At 35.7% G+C, this 22,951-nt stretch overlaps 2 protein-coding genes across 3 annotated transcripts; one reads left to right on the top strand and one right to left on the bottom strand.

Moving 5' to 3' along the window:
* The first annotated feature begins 1,154 nt into the window (after window positions 1-1,154).
* Window positions 1,155-11,867, top strand: ergic3 (ERGIC and golgi 3). 2 transcript variants are annotated; one of them, XM_079883596.1, is made up of 14 exons: window positions 1,155-1,309; window positions 1,602-1,672; window positions 1,834-1,921; window positions 2,312-2,431; window positions 3,027-3,120; window positions 3,990-4,155; window positions 4,594-4,651; window positions 5,596-5,610; window positions 5,962-5,993; window positions 6,071-6,167; window positions 7,864-7,928; window positions 8,163-8,299; window positions 8,456-8,511; window positions 9,598-11,867. In XM_079883596.1, the coding sequence occupies exons 1-14, from the start codon at window positions 1,222-1,224 to the stop codon at window positions 9,675-9,677; spliced, it is 1,167 nt and encodes a 388-aa protein (XP_079739722.1). In that variant the 5' UTR covers window positions 1,155-1,221; the 3' UTR covers window positions 9,678-11,867. The 2 variants fall into 2 exon arrangements, with proteins under 2 accessions (XP_079739722.1, XP_079739723.1); XM_079883597.1 differs by lacking the exon at window positions 5,596-5,610.
* romo1 (reactive oxygen species modulator 1) lies at window positions 6,447-7,479 on the bottom strand. The gene is made up of 3 exons (XM_079883598.1): window positions 7,347-7,479; window positions 6,780-6,910; window positions 6,447-6,664 (listed from the first exon to the last, which is right to left on the bottom strand). Exons 2-3 carry the CDS (start codon window positions 6,908-6,910, stop codon window positions 6,556-6,558), a joined length of 240 nt encoding a protein of 79 aa, XP_079739724.1. The 5' UTR covers window positions 7,347-7,479; the 3' UTR covers window positions 6,447-6,555.
* Window positions 11,868-22,951: the final 11,084 nt, after the last annotated feature.

Here is a 22,951-nt window from a genome sequence, read left to right as displayed (position 1 = left end):
TTGTGTTAGACTGTAGGCCAGAATACTAATTTTGCTGTTTTTAAAAATAAATGTTTTTATAACTTTCTCTAAATTTTTAGATAATCATGCTCCGAGATCTTCATAACTGCAGGTCTAATCTACTGTCAATAATATAGTTTTATCAAGCAATAGAACGCTGAATACATAAGATATTTTGACAGACCTCTCAAGATGATTGTAAAAAATACCTGAAATTCTAAAAAAAACAAGTGTAGAGAAAAATGTTTGTGCTTAGATTTGACAACATAAGGCAGAAACAAGATGATTTTAATAGGTCCCATTTTAATAGGTCTTGATAGGACTAAATAGGTCTTTAAAAGGACTAAAATGATTTGAATAGGTCCCAAAAAAGGTTTGTACAACTTAATACAACTTATCCTTTTAACTTTAATGACGGAATGAAGAATGCAAAACTGAATCGAATTAATGAAGACAAGCGGTGAAATGTATATTAAAAAAAATTATAACTTACACACACCTATATGGTATATGTATACATTTATAAAATAATATATAAAACTACATGAAAGTAAATTAAATTGATATTTACTTATTAGCAATCCCTAATTTTTTAAAGTGTCATTTGTTGTGAAATTTAGGTCGAAATAGAGCATATTTCTTTGTGTATAGAGAAAATAAAAGTTTAATACTCCCGTTTTCTCGTTAGTAAAGATTAATAAAATATCTTTAAGTCCATAATTGACTTTGATTGGTAACATTGAAACAAAATTCCAATATCCGATTAGACTTGCAAAATAAATCAAATAAACGCCACAAAATATGTATTTGTTAATATCTGTATATTTAAATAAAGCTGCATTGCATGGTTACGTTTTGCAACTTTGATCTATCATCTTACTAATTAATTTAAAGTCTACTTTTTGTCTGTAATGTCATGGGTGTATAAAACGTTAAGTGACTAATATAAAAAAAGAATATTAATGTCGGTCTAATATGCATATCAGCGTATAAAAACAAATATTAAATGGTAAGAAATGATTAAATAAAAAATATCTTAAATAGTTTTTACGATGCAGATATTTCAGACATCTACCACTAGAGCGTCAACAGAGGAGAGACGCTCCAGCTACGCGGTGGAATCTGATTGGCTGGGAGGATTCCATCACTTCCTCGATGTACCGGAAATGGGTCACTGGAAATAGAAGTGACGGCTAGCTTTACCGCCGCACGAGAGGGAGAATGGATGCGTTAAATAAACTTAAACAATTTGACGCTTATCCGAAAACTCTAGAGGACTTCAGGATCAAAACATGTGGAGGAGCCACGGGTGAGTGATATAGATCCACCGTTAACTGTAGAGGTGCTGAGCGCCATTCATACACACAGACTCATGGGGAGAAACAGTACCGAACAGGCTAATTAACATAACGTCTTAAAATATGTACATCTAATTACATATTTAAATGGGTCTACATGAACGTAGCTTGATTGGAAAATGTTTCTGGGGGCTCATAAATCCAAGTCTGTATGAGATAAGAGTCATGCCTCTTGTGACTGTGATTTAAATGCCATGTAGATCACTTGTTTCCTAATTCACATGTTCTTTGTTCACTTTACAGTGACCATCATCAGTGGACTTATCATGTTGATTCTGTTCTTCTCTGAGCTGCAGTATTATCTAACTAAGGAGGTGGGTGAATGACTTCATATAAACTTGTGCATAATATGTCTAACTCAATCTCATGACATCTGTCAGTCTATAGTGGCTGTGGATGGAGAGTTTATTTTCTTAATAGTGCACTGTTCATAAAGTTTTGATGAAACATCTTTGGGTTCTGGGTTCTCTTTTAGGTCTATCCTGAACTATTTGTAGACACTTCCAGAGGAGACAAACTAAGGATCAACATTGATGTTATATTTCCACATATGCCTTGTGCCTGTAAGCAAACATTTTGTACTTTGTTTGGGTGGTCAGTCCTGCTGAATACTTTGTAGATGAAAGTTATGTCCTGTTGTTCATGTGCTGTGAATAAAATCGTTTAAGAAGTTATACTATAAGTTATAATGATAGAAGGCCCTTTACTGTAAAATGTGTTGAAAGACCTGAAATGATCAGGTCATAGTATATGTGGATTGCAGCCTGTCAAGAACATGTCCGTGTCATATTTCACCCCAAAGACAGCTGACACTTACCCAATCAGTGTTGGTGTCAGATTTACTCCCGCTGTTTTACTTATTATTGTTATTATGTACAATTACTGTTATTATATACTAGTTATTTTCTCTGTGTGCAGGTGTTATTGAGATGTTTGTTATCTTGTTTTCGTAGATCTGAGCATTGATGCCATGGACGTAGCAGGGGAGCAGCAGCTGGACGTGGAGCATAACTTGTTTAAACAGAGACTCGACAAAGATGGCCAGCCAGTCACAAATGAGGCTGAAAAACACGGTCAGCATCATCATATCAAGTGCTTCAACAAACTGATGTTCTTATATTCTGCTGAAAAATGTAAAGTGTATCATTCTTGAAAGCTGCTCATAAAGTGATTTCACATCAACTATACTTGCATGAATGCAATTTTCAAGCTAACTTTAACCCCATGTTCACACATACTTCAAATATTTAAATAAAGTATTAGTTCAACCATAAGTGAAAGTGGAAAAAAGTGAAGAAAAGGGATATTGTTGCGGTGCTTGTCTTGTTTTGTGCCATTTGTGAACTTTAAAAGATTTCAAATCTTCAAAAACAAGAATTGTATTAATGCAGTTGTCAATCTAACTTTAATGAACTGTTTGAACAAGTAATTGTTCACCCATAAGTATTGAGGAAAAAGGAGAAATGTTATTATACTTTGCGTTTGTTCTCTTTGTGCACTTTAAAATATTACAATTCTTCAAAAACAAATTGTGTTAAAAATGCAAATTCTAAATAATAAAAGCTATAAAAGAGGGACATTTTATTACAAACATGGTTTTACAATAAAGATCACAGATTGGAGAATGAATGCCTTGATTTGACTTCCATCCTGTTGTTTTCTGTGCAGATTTAGGCAAAGTGGAGGAAGGGGTGTTTGACCCCAGTACGCTGGATCCTGAGCGCTGTGAGAGCTGTTATGGAGCTGAGACTGAAGATTTAAAGTGAGTTTCACTACCACAAACTGAGCGGCTGTGGTTTTATGAAAAATTAGATATTTGCTTAAAGAACCGGTCTTTCTACTGGTGTGAAACTGGTTCTGAATACCTAAGTTACGATCCTTGTAGTTGACTGACACTTCAAGATAGTCAAGTTTGTCAAGATAGCAGCTCAAGTTCATAATCAGTAATCACCTGGCTGAATGAGGAAGAGATGGATGATAAGTTTAAAAATAACATTTGTAGTGTAAACTCTAATGTTTCCTGCAATAGACTTTCACTGGAAATGAGACATGTTAATATAAAGTACATATGGCAATCTGTGATATTGTAGTATTAATTATCGATGATAATAGAATTCAGTATTTGAATTGGTTTTTATTTTTATATTTCAGTTTTCGTTTAATTTTAGTTTGTTGTTATTTGTTTTAGTGCTTCAACTTATTTCATTTCAGTTAGTTGCCAAAGTAACATTTGTAATTTTCATCTAAAGGCCCATTCGCACCAAGGACGATAACTGTAATGGTAAAGATATAGTTCTAAAAAATTGTTCTAAATATGAAAGTGTAGTAGAGTCCACACCAAAACTATATCGATAAAAGCACAGGAAAATGGTATCGGAATCACTTTCAGAACGACTTTTTCCAGCTGATGAACGATAAAAACATTGAGAGCCAATCAGAATCCATCCTGAGTGCAATGCATTTAAAGTGGTAGACAACAAAACTGCAGCACACGCTTAGAATAAACAGAATATCATCCGCTGGTATGGATGCTAATATAGTTATCGTTATTCAATTATGGAAAAACTGGATCTGAGACTGATGTTAATACCATGGCCAAAGTTTGTGATTGTGATTATGATTGTTCTTCAGGTGTTGCAATACCTGTGATGATGTGCGGGAGGCGTATCGGCGGCGCGGCTGGGCGTTTAAGACCCCTGACACCATTGAGCAGTGTAAGAGAGAGGGCTTCAGCCAGAAGATGCAGGAACAGAAGAATGAGGGATGTCAAGTCTATGGCTTTCTGGAGGTCAATAAGGTAACACGCAGCCCATGATTTGATTTCTGAACCAATTGCTGCGTCCAAAATCAAACACTTCCATTATATATAGTATGCGAACAGAGTATGTCCAAATCTATAGTAGGCGAAAAGTACCTGGATGACCTACTACTTCCGCCGAGATTCTGAAGTGAGCATTTGATGTACACTTTACTATCGCATGAGGCCACAGGGGAGGATTTGTGAATGGTGGTGGAACAACGCAACTGACGGCGTAGGTCACACGACAGTGACAACATGGCGGATGTAGACGTCCAAATTTAATTCATAGTACAACGTGCTTTTTTAATGGTCATGAAGAAAGTTTCAAAACAAATGTAGTACAGTATGGGATTTTGGACAAAGTGAGTGTTTTAGGTTAAACTACAAGCTTATATATTTTTTAAAAATCACAACATTTCCTTTATATTTCTCCAGGTGGCTGGAAATTTCCATTTTGCCCCTGGAAAGAGCTTCCAGCAGTCACATGTACATGGTAAAGACTCATGTTTAGTTATCAAGTATGAATCAAACACAAGTCAAAGCTTTTAGGTCTGATGCAGAGGCATGTTTAGTAGTTTTAGCCTATTAATCTGTTTAAAGTCTGGATGCCCAAACCTTTAATGTTCTGTTAAAGATTTTGATTATTTTGATCAAATTGAAACGGATTTTGAATAAAGCCTATGAGCCAGTATGCATCAGATCTTAAAGTCTGGTCTGCATGTAGCTTCTCATTTCTTACTATGTAAAGGAGTGTATGGTGAGCCATTCAGTGCCGCTAAGATCTGTCTTTTCATTTGCTTTTTCTGCCTGCTTTCTCAAAACTGTTCATCAGTCTGTCTGTGCACCTGAGTATCTGCAGTTTAAATCACCTCAAAGTCCGTTTTATATTGGCCAGTTGCCAAGTTTCTGGGCTGATGAACAGTTTCTTGTCCCGTCATTGTGTATGCAAGTGTGCCTTTAAGATCGTATTAATTCCTTTATGCATTCATTACCTTGTGGTGTTGACCATGGATGCTGTAAATCAAAGCGGTTTTATTAATGAAATGATTTTTGGGAAGTCTGGGTTTTTAACTTGGGGACAAAAGGTTTCTACGCTTTCCCACCAAAGCTCACAATCTTTCTCAGTAACAAGGTACAGAACTAACACCGGCTACGCTTGGTCATGCAAAGGCTATTCTTCCAATAGCTTAAGCGCATATCCAATACTTCATTAATAGACCCTGGATTCAAGTCCCAAACATTATTTCAATAGCCCTACTTCAGGAAAAAAAAAAAAAAAAAAAAAGAGAGAGAGATGAGTCTCACAATTTGGCCATTGCAATTTTACTCTAGTATTGGAATGAGCTTAAAGGGCCAGTGGTTGTCACAAATTCCTCTTGAAAACTTTGCTTTCCAAAATCAAAGCCATTTAGTGACTATTTTCTTTTCTTTCTGCAGTGCATGCTGTGGAAAGTAAGTTGATCTTTTATATTTTAATAAATCTTTATTCCAAGACAAGTTAGAATTTACCTTGTTACTACATCAGTAACTCTGCTTTTCTCTGCACATTATTTAAGATTTAGTCTATAACAAATAGTCAGTTTGTGATTTGACATTGCAGGGGCTTCTATAACATCAATTAATTTGTCACGATTCTCATCAGCAAGCGCATCTGTGACCACTTAATGTACTACGCTCTGCCTTTGTTTAAAAAAAATTGCCAATTCCTTGGCTAAACCAAGTTTACTCAGTTGAGGTGCATTTACAAATTGTGGGTCTTTCGAAACATTTATTCATGTTGTCAATTGATTCCTTTATTTTCAGTTCATGATCTGCAGAGCTTTGGACTAGACAATGTGAGTTGCTTCACTTCTTTTCAATAAGACTGATCTGCCATTGCCCACCTAACAGAATTTGTTTGGTATGACCATAGATCAACATGACACATTTCATCAAGCATCTTTCATTCGGCAAGGACTATCCTGGAATTGTCAACCCTTTAGATGAGACTAATGTAGCAGCACCTCAAGGTAAGTGTGTGCCGTTTCTTATTTTCACGCCTAAACTAAAAATATGTGTTTCAAAGAAAATAGTGTTGTCCAGAATTAAAGAGCCCTTCATCATCTTCTCTGTGGTCATTTCATTGCCAGCCCTCCATAAACAGCAGAAAGGTCACTGTTAAAGGTCAATCCCATGTAGCTTATTCTACTGGACACAAATGAAAAGTAGGACTGTTTTCAAAGTGTCAGAATCTAGTTACCATCAACAGTTAAATCTTAGATTGAGCCCAATATTTACAGAAAAATCTGTTTTCTTCAATCAGTCTTTATTGACACCTGTGTCCTTGAATGTGGGTATGATAACAAATAAATGAATCTACAAAAGTCCTATCAGTTGAGAAGTGGCATTAGTGTGATCTCAGCAGCGGATGCCCATCCCAATCGCCATGAAGGTTCCGAACGTGCCGCCGCTTTGCATCATCGTCTTCCCAACTCCGCCCATCAACTCTCGACCCCTCATGCCGATCCTGAATAGAACAAAATTAAAACAATTTAACAGCTTTTCTGCCAAAATACCAGCAGCAGTTAATATTACTGAATATAATGTATTATAAATAACCCAAAATATGACAGTCTTCATACCTGAGACAGGAGAAAGTTCCGAACATGGCTCCTGCAGCCATGCCCACGGCAAACCCCATCATGAAGCCCATCTTGACTCTGTCAAAGCAACTGGGCTGCGTCTGTCCATACGGTCCTACCGACACCGGCATCTGGAAGGAGGATGATGCAGACTTTATTTGCCAAAAAATTATTCATGCAACATGTTTTGTATATATATATATATCATTTAAAATATTTAATCTTTCATTTGTCGCCTTCCGAGTTATTTAACATATAATGACCTCTATAATGCCCTAAAATGCTTCTCGTATTCTAGGTAGTAGCTCACTGTTTTTTACTGATAAACTAGACACCTGCGTTTTATATTAGGAAATTTAAGGAGCAACTTAACTGGAATGGTCTTATTTATGAGGTCTTAATGACTTAACATTAAGGTTGAAGTAAAACTAAAATCTATAAGAGCTAATTTATTGCACGTGAGTCGTCTATTTCGTTTAATGTCACCAAGGTCTCTAGCCTTGAACAAACTGTTATGTTACGTATCAATACATTTTCGGGAAATGTATTTGAAGAAAATCTGCTTACCTTGTTCAAATCGCTATGTGAGTGCCTCTATTAGTTAGTTTTCTGATAGATTTGTTAAGTGTTTGTTATAAGACTGCTTCACACAGACGCCATTACTAGACAGGAAGTGGTTGGGGTTTAAAGTACAAGCGGAGGAGAATGCGAGGCTCTAAACTGCAACAGCGCTCTCTAGCGGTGTGTTCCGAGCAGGAGATTCACCCTAGCGGTGAAGGATGGAACTGCAGGCTGTTTGTGATAATGTCAAATTAGTTTGTTCTTGTAAATGTGTTAACGTCAAACAATCACGTTTATTCACTTTTTATAATCTCTTATACAAAAGCAATTTTTTTTAGATTTGTTACTCTTCATAATGGAAAGATTATGTCAAAAATGGTAACACTTCCCATTGACATGTCAAAAAAATGTGTTGTCAGTGCAAGGGTATTATAAGAGAATAATTTGGAAATAATAGTTCAGCTGACACAAAACGTTAAGATACTGTATGTTATATTGATCTATGCACTCTTTTGCTCTACAGCATCAATGATGTACCAGTATTTTGTGAAAATTGTGCCAACGATATACGTTAAAGGAGATGGAGAGGTAAGGGAGCTGAGCTATTTGGGGAATAAAAACATTTAAAAAAAAAATTATAAAACTGTGGCTACTTAGTATTAGTACCATTGGCAAAAATTTGTTTTTATTTATTAAGGTTTTACATTACTGGCAATAACTGAGGTAGTAATAATATATTGCTGGTTTTTATGGTAATCTTTTATGTTAATTAAGAAGACTCTTAAAGGTGTTTTAAACAACATGTTTTTCCTTTTACTTTAGGTTGTTAAAACAAACCAGTTTTCAGTAACAAGACATGAGAAGGTAGCGAATGGGCTGATTGGAGATCAGGGTTTACCTGGTGTGTTTGTGCTTTATGAGCTGTCTCCAATGATGGTGAAATTCACAGAGAAGCAGAGGTACGTCTCCTGCTATTGTTGTTCGTTCTCATTTCATTACACTGCACACATTATGTTCACTTTGTTTGAAAGAAACTGTCTAAAGCGGTGTGTTGCATGAGGGAATGTAGCGATTTTTAGTGTTTAATATATTTTTGTATGGGCTTTCCTTCGCAGGTCTTTCACCCATTTCCTAACAGGAGTTTGTGCTATTATAGGAGGAGTTTTCACAGGTGAGATTCCAGTTTTCACAGAAATGCGCTATATGGGCAGGATGAAAGAATGCAGACTTCATAAACCTACTTTTACTGCTTGTTTTTACTGTGGCGGTAACATTTATGTGCTGAGTGCACATCTTTTACATGAGAAGTGTGTAAAATCCAGACAAACCATTTCCAGTTTAAATGCTTGAAGATTAGTTTTTACCTTTTTAATTGTTCAGTTGGACCATATAATGAAGGAACAATAGTCCAGAATGCATGTAAACACCTCTATAACTCTTTCCAAAGCATCATGCATCAAATTGTTTGAGAGAAAACAACAGTGTGGCGACTTCGAAAAAGCTGTAATTAAAACTACATGCTTTTGGAAAAAAAAAAAAAAATTCTGTTAAATATTGTGATTGCGATTTTAAAATGTATGCATTATTATTATTGTTATTAACTAAATAAACAATAAGAAATATTATTGTAAAAAAAAACTGTACAACTGTTTAACAACATTCTGTCACTCTAAAACACATATATAAATATAAATATATATATATATATATATATATATATATATATATATATATATATATATATATATATATATATATATATATATGTATGTAAATATAAAATAATAATGAATATATAATATATACTTTTTTTGTCACTCTGTGTTTTTGTCACTCTAAAACACACACACACACACATATATATATATATGTATATGTATATATGTGTGTGTTTTAGAGTGACAAAAACACAGAGTGACAAAAAAGTATATATTATTATTTTATATATATATATTATAAGTATTTTAATTTTTTTATTTTTTTGTATTTTTTTTTTGCAATTTGATAATCGCTCTAAGCTGAATCGTGATTTAGGTTTCATTTCGATTTATTGTGCATTGTGCAGCCCTTATTTATGATATAATTTATTAGCATTTTTTAGCTAAATAATCCCCATATTTATTTTTTTATTAGTTGAATCACTTTTTTCTAACTTTACTGTGGACTGTTAACACAGCATGCAGACAGCAGCGTGTCACTCCAGGGATGTAGATGGGCTCTTTATCTCACCTAGTCTGTTCCTCTCCTGTTCCTTCAGTTGCCGGACTCATCGACTCTTTGATATACCACTCAGCAAGAGCCATACAGAAGAAGATCGAGCTGGGTAAAGCGTCCTAGCAGCGCAGGGAAAACCTCCGTTTTAAAGGGAAGACGCCACAATGAAAGCCCGCAGACTGTTTGTTGTTGTGGCCACAGAGCAGTATCCATCGACAAACAAGCACAGGAACCGCACAAGGACCTGTGACTAAGACACTGGCCGGCTGAATTTTGGAGGATCATATGGACCTCAGCGGTACGTCGATGCATCAGTGGTTTACCTCTGCAAATCAAAGCTTTCTTTTTGAGATTTTGGCCTTTGAATTATTTGTTCTCCTTGGTTGATTTAAAAAATTGTGGTGTTACCTGATCAAGAAACCAGTGTTTTCCTGCCCGTCATACACTGTCAGAGTTTGGCAGACTAAACCAGCAGTTTTAACAGTAGTTTGAATGAGTTTCAGTCCCTACAGAAGAATCAGAAGCGACTCAAACTGGAAAAGACACACGTGATCTCAACAGGAACCCTGTTCTGTCATCAAGCACACAAACTACTTACAGAAACAGAGACTGCAGTCTGTACAGATGTCTGATGTTGCTTTGTTTTTTGTAATTGCACCTTTAACTCTGAATTCAGGGGCTGAGGGGTGTGTGTGTGTGTGCGTGTGTGTGTGCGTGTGTGTGTGTGTGTGTGTGTGTGTGTGTGCGTGTGCGCAGATGGGTGTTTGTATGCGAGAGTTTTCGTCATGTGTCGTTGCTGGTTTATTTTTTGTGTGGGGAAAATGTATTTATATTTTGATTGTTCAAAGCGGTTTTTAAAAATGAGAAATAAATGTAACACTGACCTTCAGTGACTTTTCTCGTGAATGAGCAACCGGTGGAATTGGATTCCTAAATTCGTCTCACGACACTTTCACTTTCACTTTCACTGTCACTAAATTCGGAAGATGGAGGTAATGCTGCACAACAATGATGATGTTATTATATTTAACCATCTGATTCTGAAGTTTCTGATCATTTTTGCTTCATTTCTATAAATTTGATCTTGAGTGTTTAGTTTTAATTTAAATTTATTTTTTAATGAAACCAAGCCTAGATAGACGGAGAGACTCTGTTGGAAATTGTGTACAATTCTTCCTTTTTTTTTTTTTTTTTTTTAACCTTATTTTAAGGTGATGTAGTTACATTGTACTTAAGTACTGAGTAATATTAATTAACTACATGTACTTACCATAGTTATGGTTTGGTTTAGGGTTACTTGTAATTCTGCATAATTTACTGTTATTACTATAGTAAGTACATGTAGTAACGTGTAACTACGTCACCTTTAAATAAAGTTAACTTTTGTTTGTACATTGCAAATGTTCTCGATTCAACTTGTTTGTAGTGTTAATTTTTGCATCTCTTACTAATCTATTTAATTGTACAGCCAAGAGGTATGACATTTTTACACAAAATTAATTTATAAATGTGAAATAACGCTCTTATTTCCAACATTATCATTATTAGTTGCATTGTCAAAATAAGCAGGTTACTTTTATATTGTTTTTAGTGTCAGTTCTAGTATCTATCTAAACTGATTATTTAAATGGACAGCAAAGAGTTATGACATTATGTCTTATTATGTGTATATCGCCAAGTGCAGTACACAACTAGAGTATCCCACAATGCAAAGCTCTGGAATTGATCTTCTATTTATAATGAACTGCATTGGAAACAATATGAACCACAATTTTAATCATCTTTACTCATTCTTAACTGCCAAGACATTTACCAAAAGTTGGATTTAATTAGCAAAATACCCCTTTATTTTCTAGATACAGGATGCAACAAGTAATTAGGTCGAGTGGCAACATGTAACATACTGCTGTTTGAGGTTTTTTGTTTGCATAATGTGCTTCAAACTAAATATGCTAAATTTAGTGTGTACAAAGAAAATGATTGTACAGTGTAAATGATATGATCAATAAGTTTGACATGTTTTTACATTGCTTTAACTCATCAAATAAGTTAAGCAATTTTAATTTTTTTTAGGTTATACAAGATTCAGCTAATTGTTAAGTCTTTTTACAAGATTCAGCTAATTGTTAAGTCAGTTTAATGTCGTTTAAGTTGAAAGAGCTTAAACATCCAAGTTGATTGCCCGAGTTTTGCAATTTCCTGAGGATGAACTTAAAGGTCATTCTCTGTAAGCAAACAGTCTTTTGCTGTGTATTAATTATTTCATGTGACTGATCCATTGACCTTCTTTTCCTAAATATTCTCCTCAGTCAGAACAAAGACCTGTGTGTTTGACTCTTTTTCCTGCGTCTGAGAACAGGTAACGTTGGCCACCAGGTGGCGCTCTTGTATTCTTACTGCACACGAAGCTCAGTCTCGATTTTTTTTCCCCCATTCTTTTTTTATATAAAATGGGGAACACGTTTATAACGAGCTGAACACACTGCCATGAGTAATTTCCGGGAAGTGTGTCACAACTGCCTTTGTGCTGAAACATAGTCGAGAAACCAATTTTAGCTCATTTAATTGATGTGGCGGTGTTATACGAGACGTCCAGACCAAATCTTTAGAGACTTTTGTCTAATTCATTCCATATGGAAATGTTTCTTGAATCAGTGACTGAACTTTAGTCATACTAGTCTACTACTTGCTGCATAGTATTTATTCATAATGGTATGTGTGTGAAAAAGTAGCCCATGCTGCTAGCGCTAGTATGCTACTTTATCACATGACCTCATCTCTTTTCATATTTAATTTAGCGAGTGGCATCCGGTTGTCTCAGAAATAAAAACAGTTATTTTGCCTTTTTAATGAGTCAAGATTCTGCAAATTCCAGCTGATATGACTTTCAGCTCATTCGTCTTGCAGGAAATTGAAGTTCAATTTGAGGGTTGCATTGTGGAATTCTGTTGTAAATTCTAGCATCCCAATTTGAGCTTCTCTTACTAAACTGTATTTAATTAGACAGAAGAGTAGGCTATTGTTTGTTTGTTTTTTGCCCAAAATTAGATTAAAATGGTTAGATCAGTGGTTCTCAATTCCAGTCCTCGGGACCAGTTGCTCTGCACATTTTGTGTGTCTCTCTTATCTGACACACTCAGTTCAGTTCATGGAGTCTCTCCTAATGAGCTGATGATCTGGTTCAGGTGTGTTAAATAAGGGAGGCATACAAAATGTGCAGAGCAGCGGGTCCCGAGGACTGGAATTGAGATCCACTGGGTTAGATACTGCTATTTTTTCCATTTTTAGTGAATTGCATTGCCAAATATTTGTTGTGTATACTGTAACATAGGCCTAGTATCCCACAATGCAATGCTATGGACTTGATCTCCTATTTATTAATATATAAATAGCAAAATGACTCATCTGGGTATTCAATGCATACAAAAAAATATGGAAAGTATAGGCCTGGCCTACTATAAATTGCAGAAATTGTAATCTAGTATGTTAGTATGCAACCGTTAGTTCCGTTCCATCAGTTTGATTGTTCAGAACAACAGAACTCTTGCTTGTGTGTGATATTGCTTAACTGCATTGTTGCCAGTCTATGTGTGGGAGCTTTTCTCCACATATTAAGAAATAAGGAAGATCTGAAAATTTTGTGCAACTTGGGAAAATCTTGCCAGTTTGCAAACTCTGCAAAACCAAACCAAACACTAATATTAGATATTGTGTGCAACATTGTGATTCACTGTCTGATGAGTCTGATATTGGAGGTCTGGACTGTTGTGAAACATGGAAGACAGGAAGGAAAGAAAGGAAAAAGAGGAACAGAAGGATCGTAAGAATAAAAGGAACCTGTTGAGGATTTGGGTTTGGGAGGATTTGGGTTTTCTGTTTGAGGATTTTCTGAAACAAATCCAAAATCTATTGTTATTAAAATGACTTGACCCCTTTACATAGGAAGAAGATGTGCAATTGATTTCTGTTTTACACCATGAACCATTTAGTTGTATGGGTTCTTAAATTTAAAAGGTTCTTCCATCGTCCATAAATTCTTCCGATTTATTTTTTATTTATTTTGCATTGTGAGATGTACATGCCTCTCCCATGACAGACTGTGAAACTCTTTTATATTTTCTTGTTGCCGGTTGCCTTGAAAAATTGATGTGCATGTTGAGCAGAAGCATTTGGAAAAGCTACATGGGTCCTAATCCATGTAAATAATTCATTTAGCTAACCGGCAGAGAGGGTGTTAATTGCTGAATGTGCACTAAACGCTGGCTGCTCGTCAGATGTCAATCCATGAAACAACCTCAGCATCCCTGTCGATGATGATGGAGCAGGAGGAAAATCAAACTGCATTCAGAGCGTTGCATGGCTTCTCGTCTCGCTGTAATCTGCAGCTAATCTCTCCCATATATATTTATTCAGCCATACTTTGACATGCAGATCGTTCAAGATGGAGACAAAGAGAGAAACTTCACAGCTTATGCAGACGCAGCTTATGCTAATGCCTGATGCTCAATGCATAGCTTATTGATCGGTCGTGTGACCCCTGGAGTGTTGAGGAAACTCAGGAGACATCTAGTCTTTACATGGAGGACTAGGAGAGACGGTGGGCCTGGCTCTATCTGTGAAGGGTTTGGTTATGCGCATAGGACAGAAGTTACTGAGCAGTTACTCCTGACGTGCCTCTGCCGATGGGACAGCTGTTAGCACAGCTCAATCATGCACTGTCACGTCAAACAGACGCCCTGCATTTGTTTAAAATGCCCATCTGCCTTTTTTGAGCAATAGTGATTACAGCCCTATTGACTGTTGAGTTGATAGTGGGGATCATGAACCCTACATTTGAAATGACAAAACAAATAAGAACAGAATAGAGTATTCATGGCCCCCTTACTGTGAGGTCTGAATGTTACTGTTTACATATGCAAATGATATTTGATCTGATTAAATATGCACTAGTTTGCACAATTTCCAAAACAAAAATCTGAACATTGGATAAAGAACATTGGATTCATTTTGCTGACATATAAGAGTCAAAGGATTATACAGGGGAGATTTTGGATACTCCTCGTTGATAGTCAATAGCCAGAACTAAAATAAAATTTTACCATTTTTTTAGGAAATAAAATGTTATATAAATCAGGCGGAATACATACAATACATATCATTTCAGAATACAGATAGGAATAAAGTTTGGTGTATGGAAGTGCTACTGAAGTGGAGACTTTTGGGGGGAAAAAATCACATTTTAAGAAAAAAGTCTTTATGTATAATTGAACTCTGCAGACCAAATCGATAAACCTCCGCTTTCAGACAAGGCTTAAGCCTAGTCCCAGACTAAAATGCATGTTTGAGCTGTTTTAACTGAAAGCAACTTGCACTGGCGTATCTTAAAGTATGTCAGTGCCATTGTTTTGTCTGAAGATGCGCACTTAATGTTTTTTTTCTAAGGCACATTTATGAAAGCTACTGAAATGTCCTAATTGAACTAAGACCTAATCCTGGCTTAATCTAAGCCCTGTCTAGGCCAAATTGTAATAAAATAAATGCTAATATTTTCTTTACACAAGTCTGAAAGAAGACATGTAATGGAAGCAAACGTTTTTTGCCTGCATAGTGACTCGTCTTAATGACAGCAACATCTTGAAGAACATCTCGGACTTTATTGGAAGCAAGAACATCTGAATTTTGGACAAAAACATACAAAAATTCTGTGACATAAAACGTGTGGCATAAAGTTTTAGAGTTTGGGTATGATGCTAGCCACTCTAAATTTAGTTCAATTTCTGAGCACATTAATTCTGTGAATGCATGGATACCTGTGTCTGCCAATTTTATATATGTCTTGTCCAGAACAAGTTATTTAAGGCAGTGGTTCTCAATTCCAGTCCTCGGGACCCGCTGCTCTGCACATTTTGTATGTCTCCCTTATTTAACACACCTGAACCAGATCATCAGCTCATTAGGAGAGACTCCATGAACTGAACTGAGTGTGTCAGATAAGAGAGACATACAAAATGTGCAGAGCAAGGGGTCCCGAGGACTGGAATTGAGAACCACTGATTTAAGGTATAGAGGTCAGGACACCAGTTCTAAGAGGTAATCATCCGTCAGCATAGTCGTGTGTGTCGTAATCTAGGGTAGATGTGAAACCAGGTTATGTAAGTCACAGGGAGCTGAACATGAGAAGAGCATGTGAAGAGCATGGACATTATTAGGACGCAATCATAATGCAATTTATTCGATTTTACAGATATTGTGATTTTCATCACAATAATGTATGCAAACTTTCAGTATGATGGTAAACGCCTCGAGTTCATTCTTGACAAAAATGTTTGTAAGACTTGAGTGAACTTTACAGATCAGTGAAATTGCCAATCAGGAAAATCATAGTCTATCACCAGTGTTATGCGTTTGGTTCTCAAACAACCTGATTTAAGGATAATTTCACCACAAAACTGTAATTCTCTCATCATTTTCTCACCTCCGTGGAACACAAAATGAGATGTTTAGGAGCTTTAAAAGTTCCCATAAAAGCACTAGTGGTCCATATGACTTGTGAACTATCTTACAAGACTTTTAAAGACATATAATAGCTTTGTAAGAGAAATTATTAACTGAAAATAATCTGTGGTCACCATTCACTTTCATTATATGAAAAAGAGCAGCTTGGACTGCTACATCTCCCCGTGTATTCTACGAAATTATAACAGAATTAAAATTTTGGAGTGAACTATTCCTTTAAATTTCTTTAAAGTCAGCATGAAACGGAAGTTGGGTAGTCTTTTCTGTCCTTTTGTGACATATATCTGAGTGAAACAGCTTCTCAAACAAGAAAAATTGTTGGTCGGGACTTTTTGTCCATTGTGAATTGATTGGGTCATTGGATGGTTGTGGTTTGCTATCGGTGGATCTCATGTGAGTGACAGGTTTTCCCGCCCTCGCGCCAGTAAACACGTCATCAGAGAAGAGATGTTGCTGCAAGAAGAGAAGATTACAAACATGAATTAAGAAAAAATGATGTGCAGATAAATAATTTTTAATAAATAGCTACTGATAGATTCCATTCCATTCCAGTCTTGTGATTTTAAGAATCTAAAATTTGCAACAACACCAAATTTGCCATATAAAGACAGCGGACAGTGAGACATTGTTTCTGAGAAGTTGAATGAATAGAGGTCTGAGTGAACACCGGTGGCACGCGTGGCGTCAGATTGCGGGTCAGTTGTGGTCACCAACTGCTATTGGGCATCTGTGCCAACTCTCTACCCTACATGGCCAGAAGGAACGGATGTGCTCTGCAATGTTCTGCTGATACAGGAGCCCTCTGGCATCTGTGGTGGCTTCGCAGTGTCGGTTATACACTCTTTGCTACTCTTTCTGAGTATGGTCTAAATTTGGAGGTACTATGGTGATGTCCTCTCTCATTCTGCCTCTCTTATTTCACTCCGCTTTAAATCGAGTTCCCTCCCACTGCATATTTCCATAGACTTCTTCTTGCTTCACCGCTTTTCCACTACACAGCAGCATTATAGCTGGGTTCCTGGAAAACAAACTGCTGTAAAGTTCAAGGAAGAGGCTGAAAAACAGATCACATCCTGCACATTCTTCACATGTGGGAGCCTTGTGAATTTTACAGAGGGTGCTTTTCGTTGCTTTGCTCATCCTTTTGGTCACGTTAGGACATCTGCACCTAAAAATTATCAGGTTGTGTGGTTAAACATTGGAATAAACATATAATTTTCAGGGAATTGAAGTGGAGATCGCTCTAGCCGGGATGACCTTGGTTTGTGCTGTCTACTGCACACATACAGATTGGGACATTGTTTCAGGACACTGTCAGATGGGGAAACCATAAAAAAAACAGGTGTTTCTTATAGAGACGTGTGTGTGTGTTTGTGTGTGTGTGTGTGGTCCAGGTAAACCCTACATTATGGGGACAAAATGTCCACACACACATACCAGTAATTATTGGTCCCCATGATAAAAAACAGCTTATAAATAATACCGAATGATGTTTTTTGGAAATGTAAAAATGCAGAAAGTTTTCTCTGAGGCCTGTGTTTAGGTTTAGGGATAGAATATACAGTTTGTACAGTTTAAAAATCAGTATGTCTATGGAAAGTCCCCATAAAACATGGAAACCCAACGTGTGTGTGTGTTTGCATGTGTGTTCGTGCATCTGTTTTTCATTCTAACACTGAGCTCCTTTTGTTCTTATGATCGTCTTCTCACTGGATGGATGTGTGCGTGAATGTGTGACATTTTCTGTTTGCATTCTGTATTGTTCATACTTTAACAATTAACAATATTGTTAATGATTCAAGCAAACCCCAAAAGTAATAAACTACAAAACTCTCTCTTTATCATTTGTACTTTTCTACACTCTTAAAAATAAAGGTTCTTTATTGGCATTCAATAAAGAGCATTTAGGTGGAACCTTTCCATTGTACAAAAGGTTCTTTATATTGGAAAGGGGTCCTTTAGATTATTCAAATGTTCTTCACACTAAGAAAAAAAGGTTTTAAGAACTGCTCACTGAAAGGTTCTTTGGGGAACCTAAAATGGTTCTTCAATGGCATTGCTGAGAAAAGGAACTTTTATTTTGAAGAATGCATGTACTCAGACTTACACATTTCATTTTTTTGTGTGTGTGTCTTGTGGTCAACAAAATGGATGAAAAAATCTTCATTGAAACAAGGACGAGATCCATATCTACAGACCAAAGTGTGCTCTTTTTTATGTGGGCCAATAAGAAACCACTAAGCAGTGTGCTAAAAACTTTAATTCATAGCAAGTTAAATACAATGGCTTTACAAAAAGGAAAAACTATAATTAATATTTCATGAATTTTCCTTTAGAGTTTGAAAGCAACGCTTGTGCTATACAACTAGCCTACAACTGTGTTGTTTAACAGATAGGCCTGTTCACACTGTGAGAGAGCGGGGCTAGTTGTAACACCCTTCACTGAAAAAAAATGATTCGTTGAATTTACTAAAAAAATTTATGGTAAGTGGTTCCACATAATTGATTTAAGCTACATTTAAACAAATGCATTACGCTGAACTTATTACATTTCAGTTCAACTTAATGCATTTGTTTAAATGTAGCTAAAATCAATTGTGTGGAACCACTTACCATAAACAATTTAGTAAATTCAACGAATCATTTTTTTCAGTGTTGTTTTAAATACTTCCACACATGAGCATGACGAAACTTTTTACTAGTTGCCATATCAACAGTAGTATATAGAGAAACAATTGTGCCAAAATTCAGAAATCTTTGGAAGATATCACTGAACATTTATTTAACCATAGCAAAAGTAAATTTCTTACTTATGTTAATTTCTCTAATCTCTATTTTTGGTGTTTATTTTAAATTAGGCAAATCTGATATTATTTTAATCTCCAATATGTTATTTAACAGTTGAGACCGAAGACACTCGCCGGGTTTAAAGTTTTGAACTATGTTGTATAGCTGTGTTTACCGGTGTGTTTGCTGTCAAACTCAAAAATTATTTTATATTTAATAATTTAAAAATGCCATCTTTTTATATGAAAAAGTTAATAATTGTATTTTATTGAGAAAATATTTTAATTAGTCTTGTATACTTTTTTTTTTATTAGATCAGAGAGCATTTTAAGCTGTCATTTGGTCATGTTACAATGTACCCCACCTATGGGGCATGTTGTCACATTTCACTTCCATTCTTTCGGGGTATATCAAGAAAAAAGTATATGCTGTATTAATAAAACAAAGCCACATAATTGTACTAGACATGTTGGAAATTAATGTGAGGAAAAATACCCGCTCTCCCCTACAGCATAACTATCTAATACTGTATAAGTAAAGCCAGTGTCAAAGAGGAAGGAAAACGTCATTCAAAAAAAAAAGAGGTATGAATTCCATAACGTTCATAGCTTCTGTACTGTCTGATTCGTCCCCACTGAGGGGCCCCGTAGGGTCTTTAACTGTTGGTGGTGTGTGGTCAAATTGACAGAGCATCAAAAGCAGAAGTGAAACCTGTCATGTGTCTCAGGGCAGCGAGAGGAACAGTAAAGCATGGCCGCTTCTTTGAAACTTATCAATGAACACTTTCAGTTTTACTCAACCTGTTGTATCGTTTCTACACCTCATTAGGTTTAAATCTTTTGACTAATGGTTAACATGGAAACCTCTGAGATAAAACCAATCTGTGGCATCAAAGTACCATTAAAGACGTTTTTTTTAAACCTATGCTGCATGTATATTAAGTTAATATAATAGTTAACATCGACTAACAATGAAGATACATTATAGTCTTTATTAGTCTTGGTTAATGTTTTCTACATATCTGAAAATTGTAATATATATATATATATATATATATATATATATGCATGGACAAATGTATACCTTAAATGCAATGTGTCTGTGGATAAAAGCATCTGCAAATGCATAAATACATAGACCAATATTAATATATGACTGAAAATAAATGCTGTGGAATTATTGCTAAAAGTTAAAATCATAAAAATAACATGTAAATATAAAAAAAATATATTTATATATTCATTTTTATGATTCTAACTACTCCATGCATCAGTGCAATGAAAAACAGCACAAAAGAAAAGAAAAATGTATATGCCCTGTGATCTGCTGAAATGTTTGAGTTATTTCCTGTGAGATCAATGTCACTTCTGCACATTAGAAGCCTGTTTAAATGCTTCCCAGTTCCGTATATGCCGGAAGCGAAAGTTAACTGACTAAAGAAGGATGCTGCAGGTAAATGAGTAACAGTCTCAGAGGAAGAGGATTGTATAAAATATCAGCTTCAGTGAATTGACCTTTACAGTCTGTGACTGTAGATATGCTGCAGCATCAGTGGATGATGTTCACCAGCAGGACCCCCGTGGAGCAGCGTTTTCTCAAAACAGTTACTATCACCAGTTTACAGGCGACACATCCCCCCACACACGCGCTTCTAAGGAAAGCTGTGGCCGCTTGTGTTGCAATGCTTGATTGCCTGCAGAAAACATTGTTAGGTAGTGTCTTCCTTTTTATCTTCTTTCTCTTCCTGTCTTGGTACCCCTCTCTGAAGATGACAATATTATCAGGGGGAACAGCAAAACCACGATATGCCATGGTGAACCTCGCTTACAACATCTTGTGGTAGAACTGTGTACGAGAACCTGCTGTCCGTCCTTATTCAAGCTAACATGAGCTGAATCAGCAAGGTTAAAGGTCAAAAGAAGCAAGAAGGGCCGAATTCAGAATGGCTTACTACGCATCTTCCTATTTCTGCCATATCTTTATATGGAAGAATAGTGTGCTATTCTGAATTCAGCTGCTATTTTAAAACCAGTTACATTTTGGTGCAAACTTATTTTTCTGTTTTCTTCGGTCTAAGCATTTGCTATGAAAATAATTTGTAAATATTCTAAGCAGAGTGAGGCAAAAACATTCTTTACACAACCAATAAGTGCACATTTTATAACCTTAAAATACTAAAAGTCATATAAAGGGTCATATAACATTAATACCTGGTTTCACAGAATGCTTAAGACTAAAATGCATTTATTAACTGAAAGAAACTTGCAGTGATATATCTTAAAATATGTCAGTGCCATTGTTTTGTCTCAAAATTCACACCAGTTTTTTTTCTTATGCACGATCATAAAAGCCACTTAAATGTCGTAATTGAGCTAAGGTCTAAACCTGGCTTAATCTATGCCCTGTCTGTGAAACCAGGCTTAAATATTTTAAAGACAAACATGCAATAAAACAAAAACATTAAGGTTATTTAAAACTTAAACTCATATAAAAATATGTATTAAATTCATATGACATAGTGTACAATAAATATACATTAATGCATTTCATTTCTAACAAAGGTTGTGTCAATTTACAGCAGTTTAAAAAGGCATCCATGATGCTTTCTTTATGTGATTCTTTCTTAAGGTTTCCTTAGAGGTTTACAAGTTTTTCAGGTTTAATCTGGATGTGAAAGTGTATTATTATCTGTTGTAGAAAACCCCTCTCCACAAGCACATTTGTCATCCATGATGATTCATACATTGTACCCCACTTCATTCGAGTGTACTTACTTTTTAAAAGTGATATTATTTATTAAGTATTAAAACTTTATTTTTTTTTACATTTCAAGCAGCCATACTAAGGGACGCTGAACTTTGCTTGTTAAGCCATTTAAATCATTTTGTTCCAAGCTCCAAGTTGATCCCAGTGTATTTCAGCAGGTTCCTTCAGCACTACAAGATGACAGCGTGTGAGTCTTTGCGCACCTTATGCTTATCTATACGTCTGTCTCAAACTCAAAATGTTCTCTTTTCATACAGTCCTGATAAGTGAAACAAAACCTTAATAGAACTGTGTAAATGCTTCTGCTTTAAAATTGCGACATTTCTTTAAGCATTGCTGATGAGGCAAACAAATGTTCCAAACAATGGGATTCTTTATGTGAATGAACACAAGCCATTTAAATGGCATGTCCACATGTCAGAAACATGTAGCTGGACTACATATGGGAGCTATTTAAGAGATAGCTAGAAGCAAAATGAATGAGTGATGCAAGACTTAAACAGTCTTGGACTACAACATGCCTCCCATTGAGTTTAACAACCACACATTGCCACCATAAACTGCATGAAAGCTGGTCTAACAACAAACTTTCTATAGGTGTATCCCTGAAAAATAAAGCTAAAGCTATGAACATAAAAAGAAAACTTTTGTGTCAGATCTATTTTGAGGTAGAGGATTGAATTGTGTAGGCCTATGCACACACCGTGACCTGGCTATGTTGAGATCAATGCACTCACTTATTACTAATGTTACATTTACTGAGCATTGCAATCATCTCATTTCATTAGTGGAATATATGCAAATATTAAATGCATTCTAGATCAAAGCATGGTTCAAATATAGAGAGGTTAGGTTATACAGGACATCTGCCGAAAGAAAGCAAACCGAGCAGTGCCGTAATGCTGTACATCTGTCTGGAGTTCACTAGGTCTTGATACACTAGCCTCATTCAATGGCCTCTAGGTGGCAACATTTATAGGACTTTCAAAATACATTAAATTCTGTCAATTTCACTCACTGAGGAGCAGTGTGATTTATTAAATGTTAGTTTGTGTATCCTGGATTATCATTGAACTCAAAAGGAATCAAATATACTGCATTTAAAAAAAAAATTAACATAGGCCTATAGATTTAGGTGTAAATACATAGCTAATTCATGATCATTTTCATACGTAGTGTTTTGGAATTTCCTGATAACCATGTTGCACTTAATGTGACGAGTTTTTAAAAATGCAAATACCCCATACTGTCTCTTTAATATGAGGTCATGAAAACGGCATACATAAAAATGATGTATAATTTTAAATAGTTTAAGACGGAATATAGCA

Source organism: Squalius cephalus (assembly GCF_949319135.1).
Source record: "Squalius cephalus genome assembly, chromosome: 10".
NCBI lineage: Eukaryota > Metazoa > Chordata > Actinopteri > Cypriniformes > Leuciscidae > Squalius > Squalius cephalus.
This window is presented reverse-complemented; position numbering and strand designations above follow the sequence as displayed.

Excerpts from the sequence above, each read along its gene's own strand:
- ergic3 (XM_079883596.1), top strand. The coding sequence starts at position 1,222 with ATGGATGCGTTAAATAAACTTAAACAATTTGACGCTTATCCGAAAACT. Across the intron at positions 2,432-3,026 it reads AAATGAGGCTGAAAAACACG|ATTTAGGCAAAGTGGAGGAA; the intron begins GTCAGCATCATC and ends TTTTCTGTGCAG. Across the intron at positions 5,994-6,070 it reads AGAGCTTTGGACTAGACAAT|ATCAACATGACACATTTCAT; the intron begins GTGAGTTGCTTC and ends GTATGACCATAG.
- romo1 (XM_079883598.1), bottom strand. The coding sequence starts at position 6,910 with ATGCCGGTGTCGGTAGGACCGTATGGACAGACGCAGCCCAGTTGCTTT. Across the intron at positions 6,665-6,779 it reads GGAACTTTCTCCTGTCTCAG|GATCGGCATGAGGGGTCGAG; the intron begins GTATGAAGACTG and ends TGTTCTATTCAG.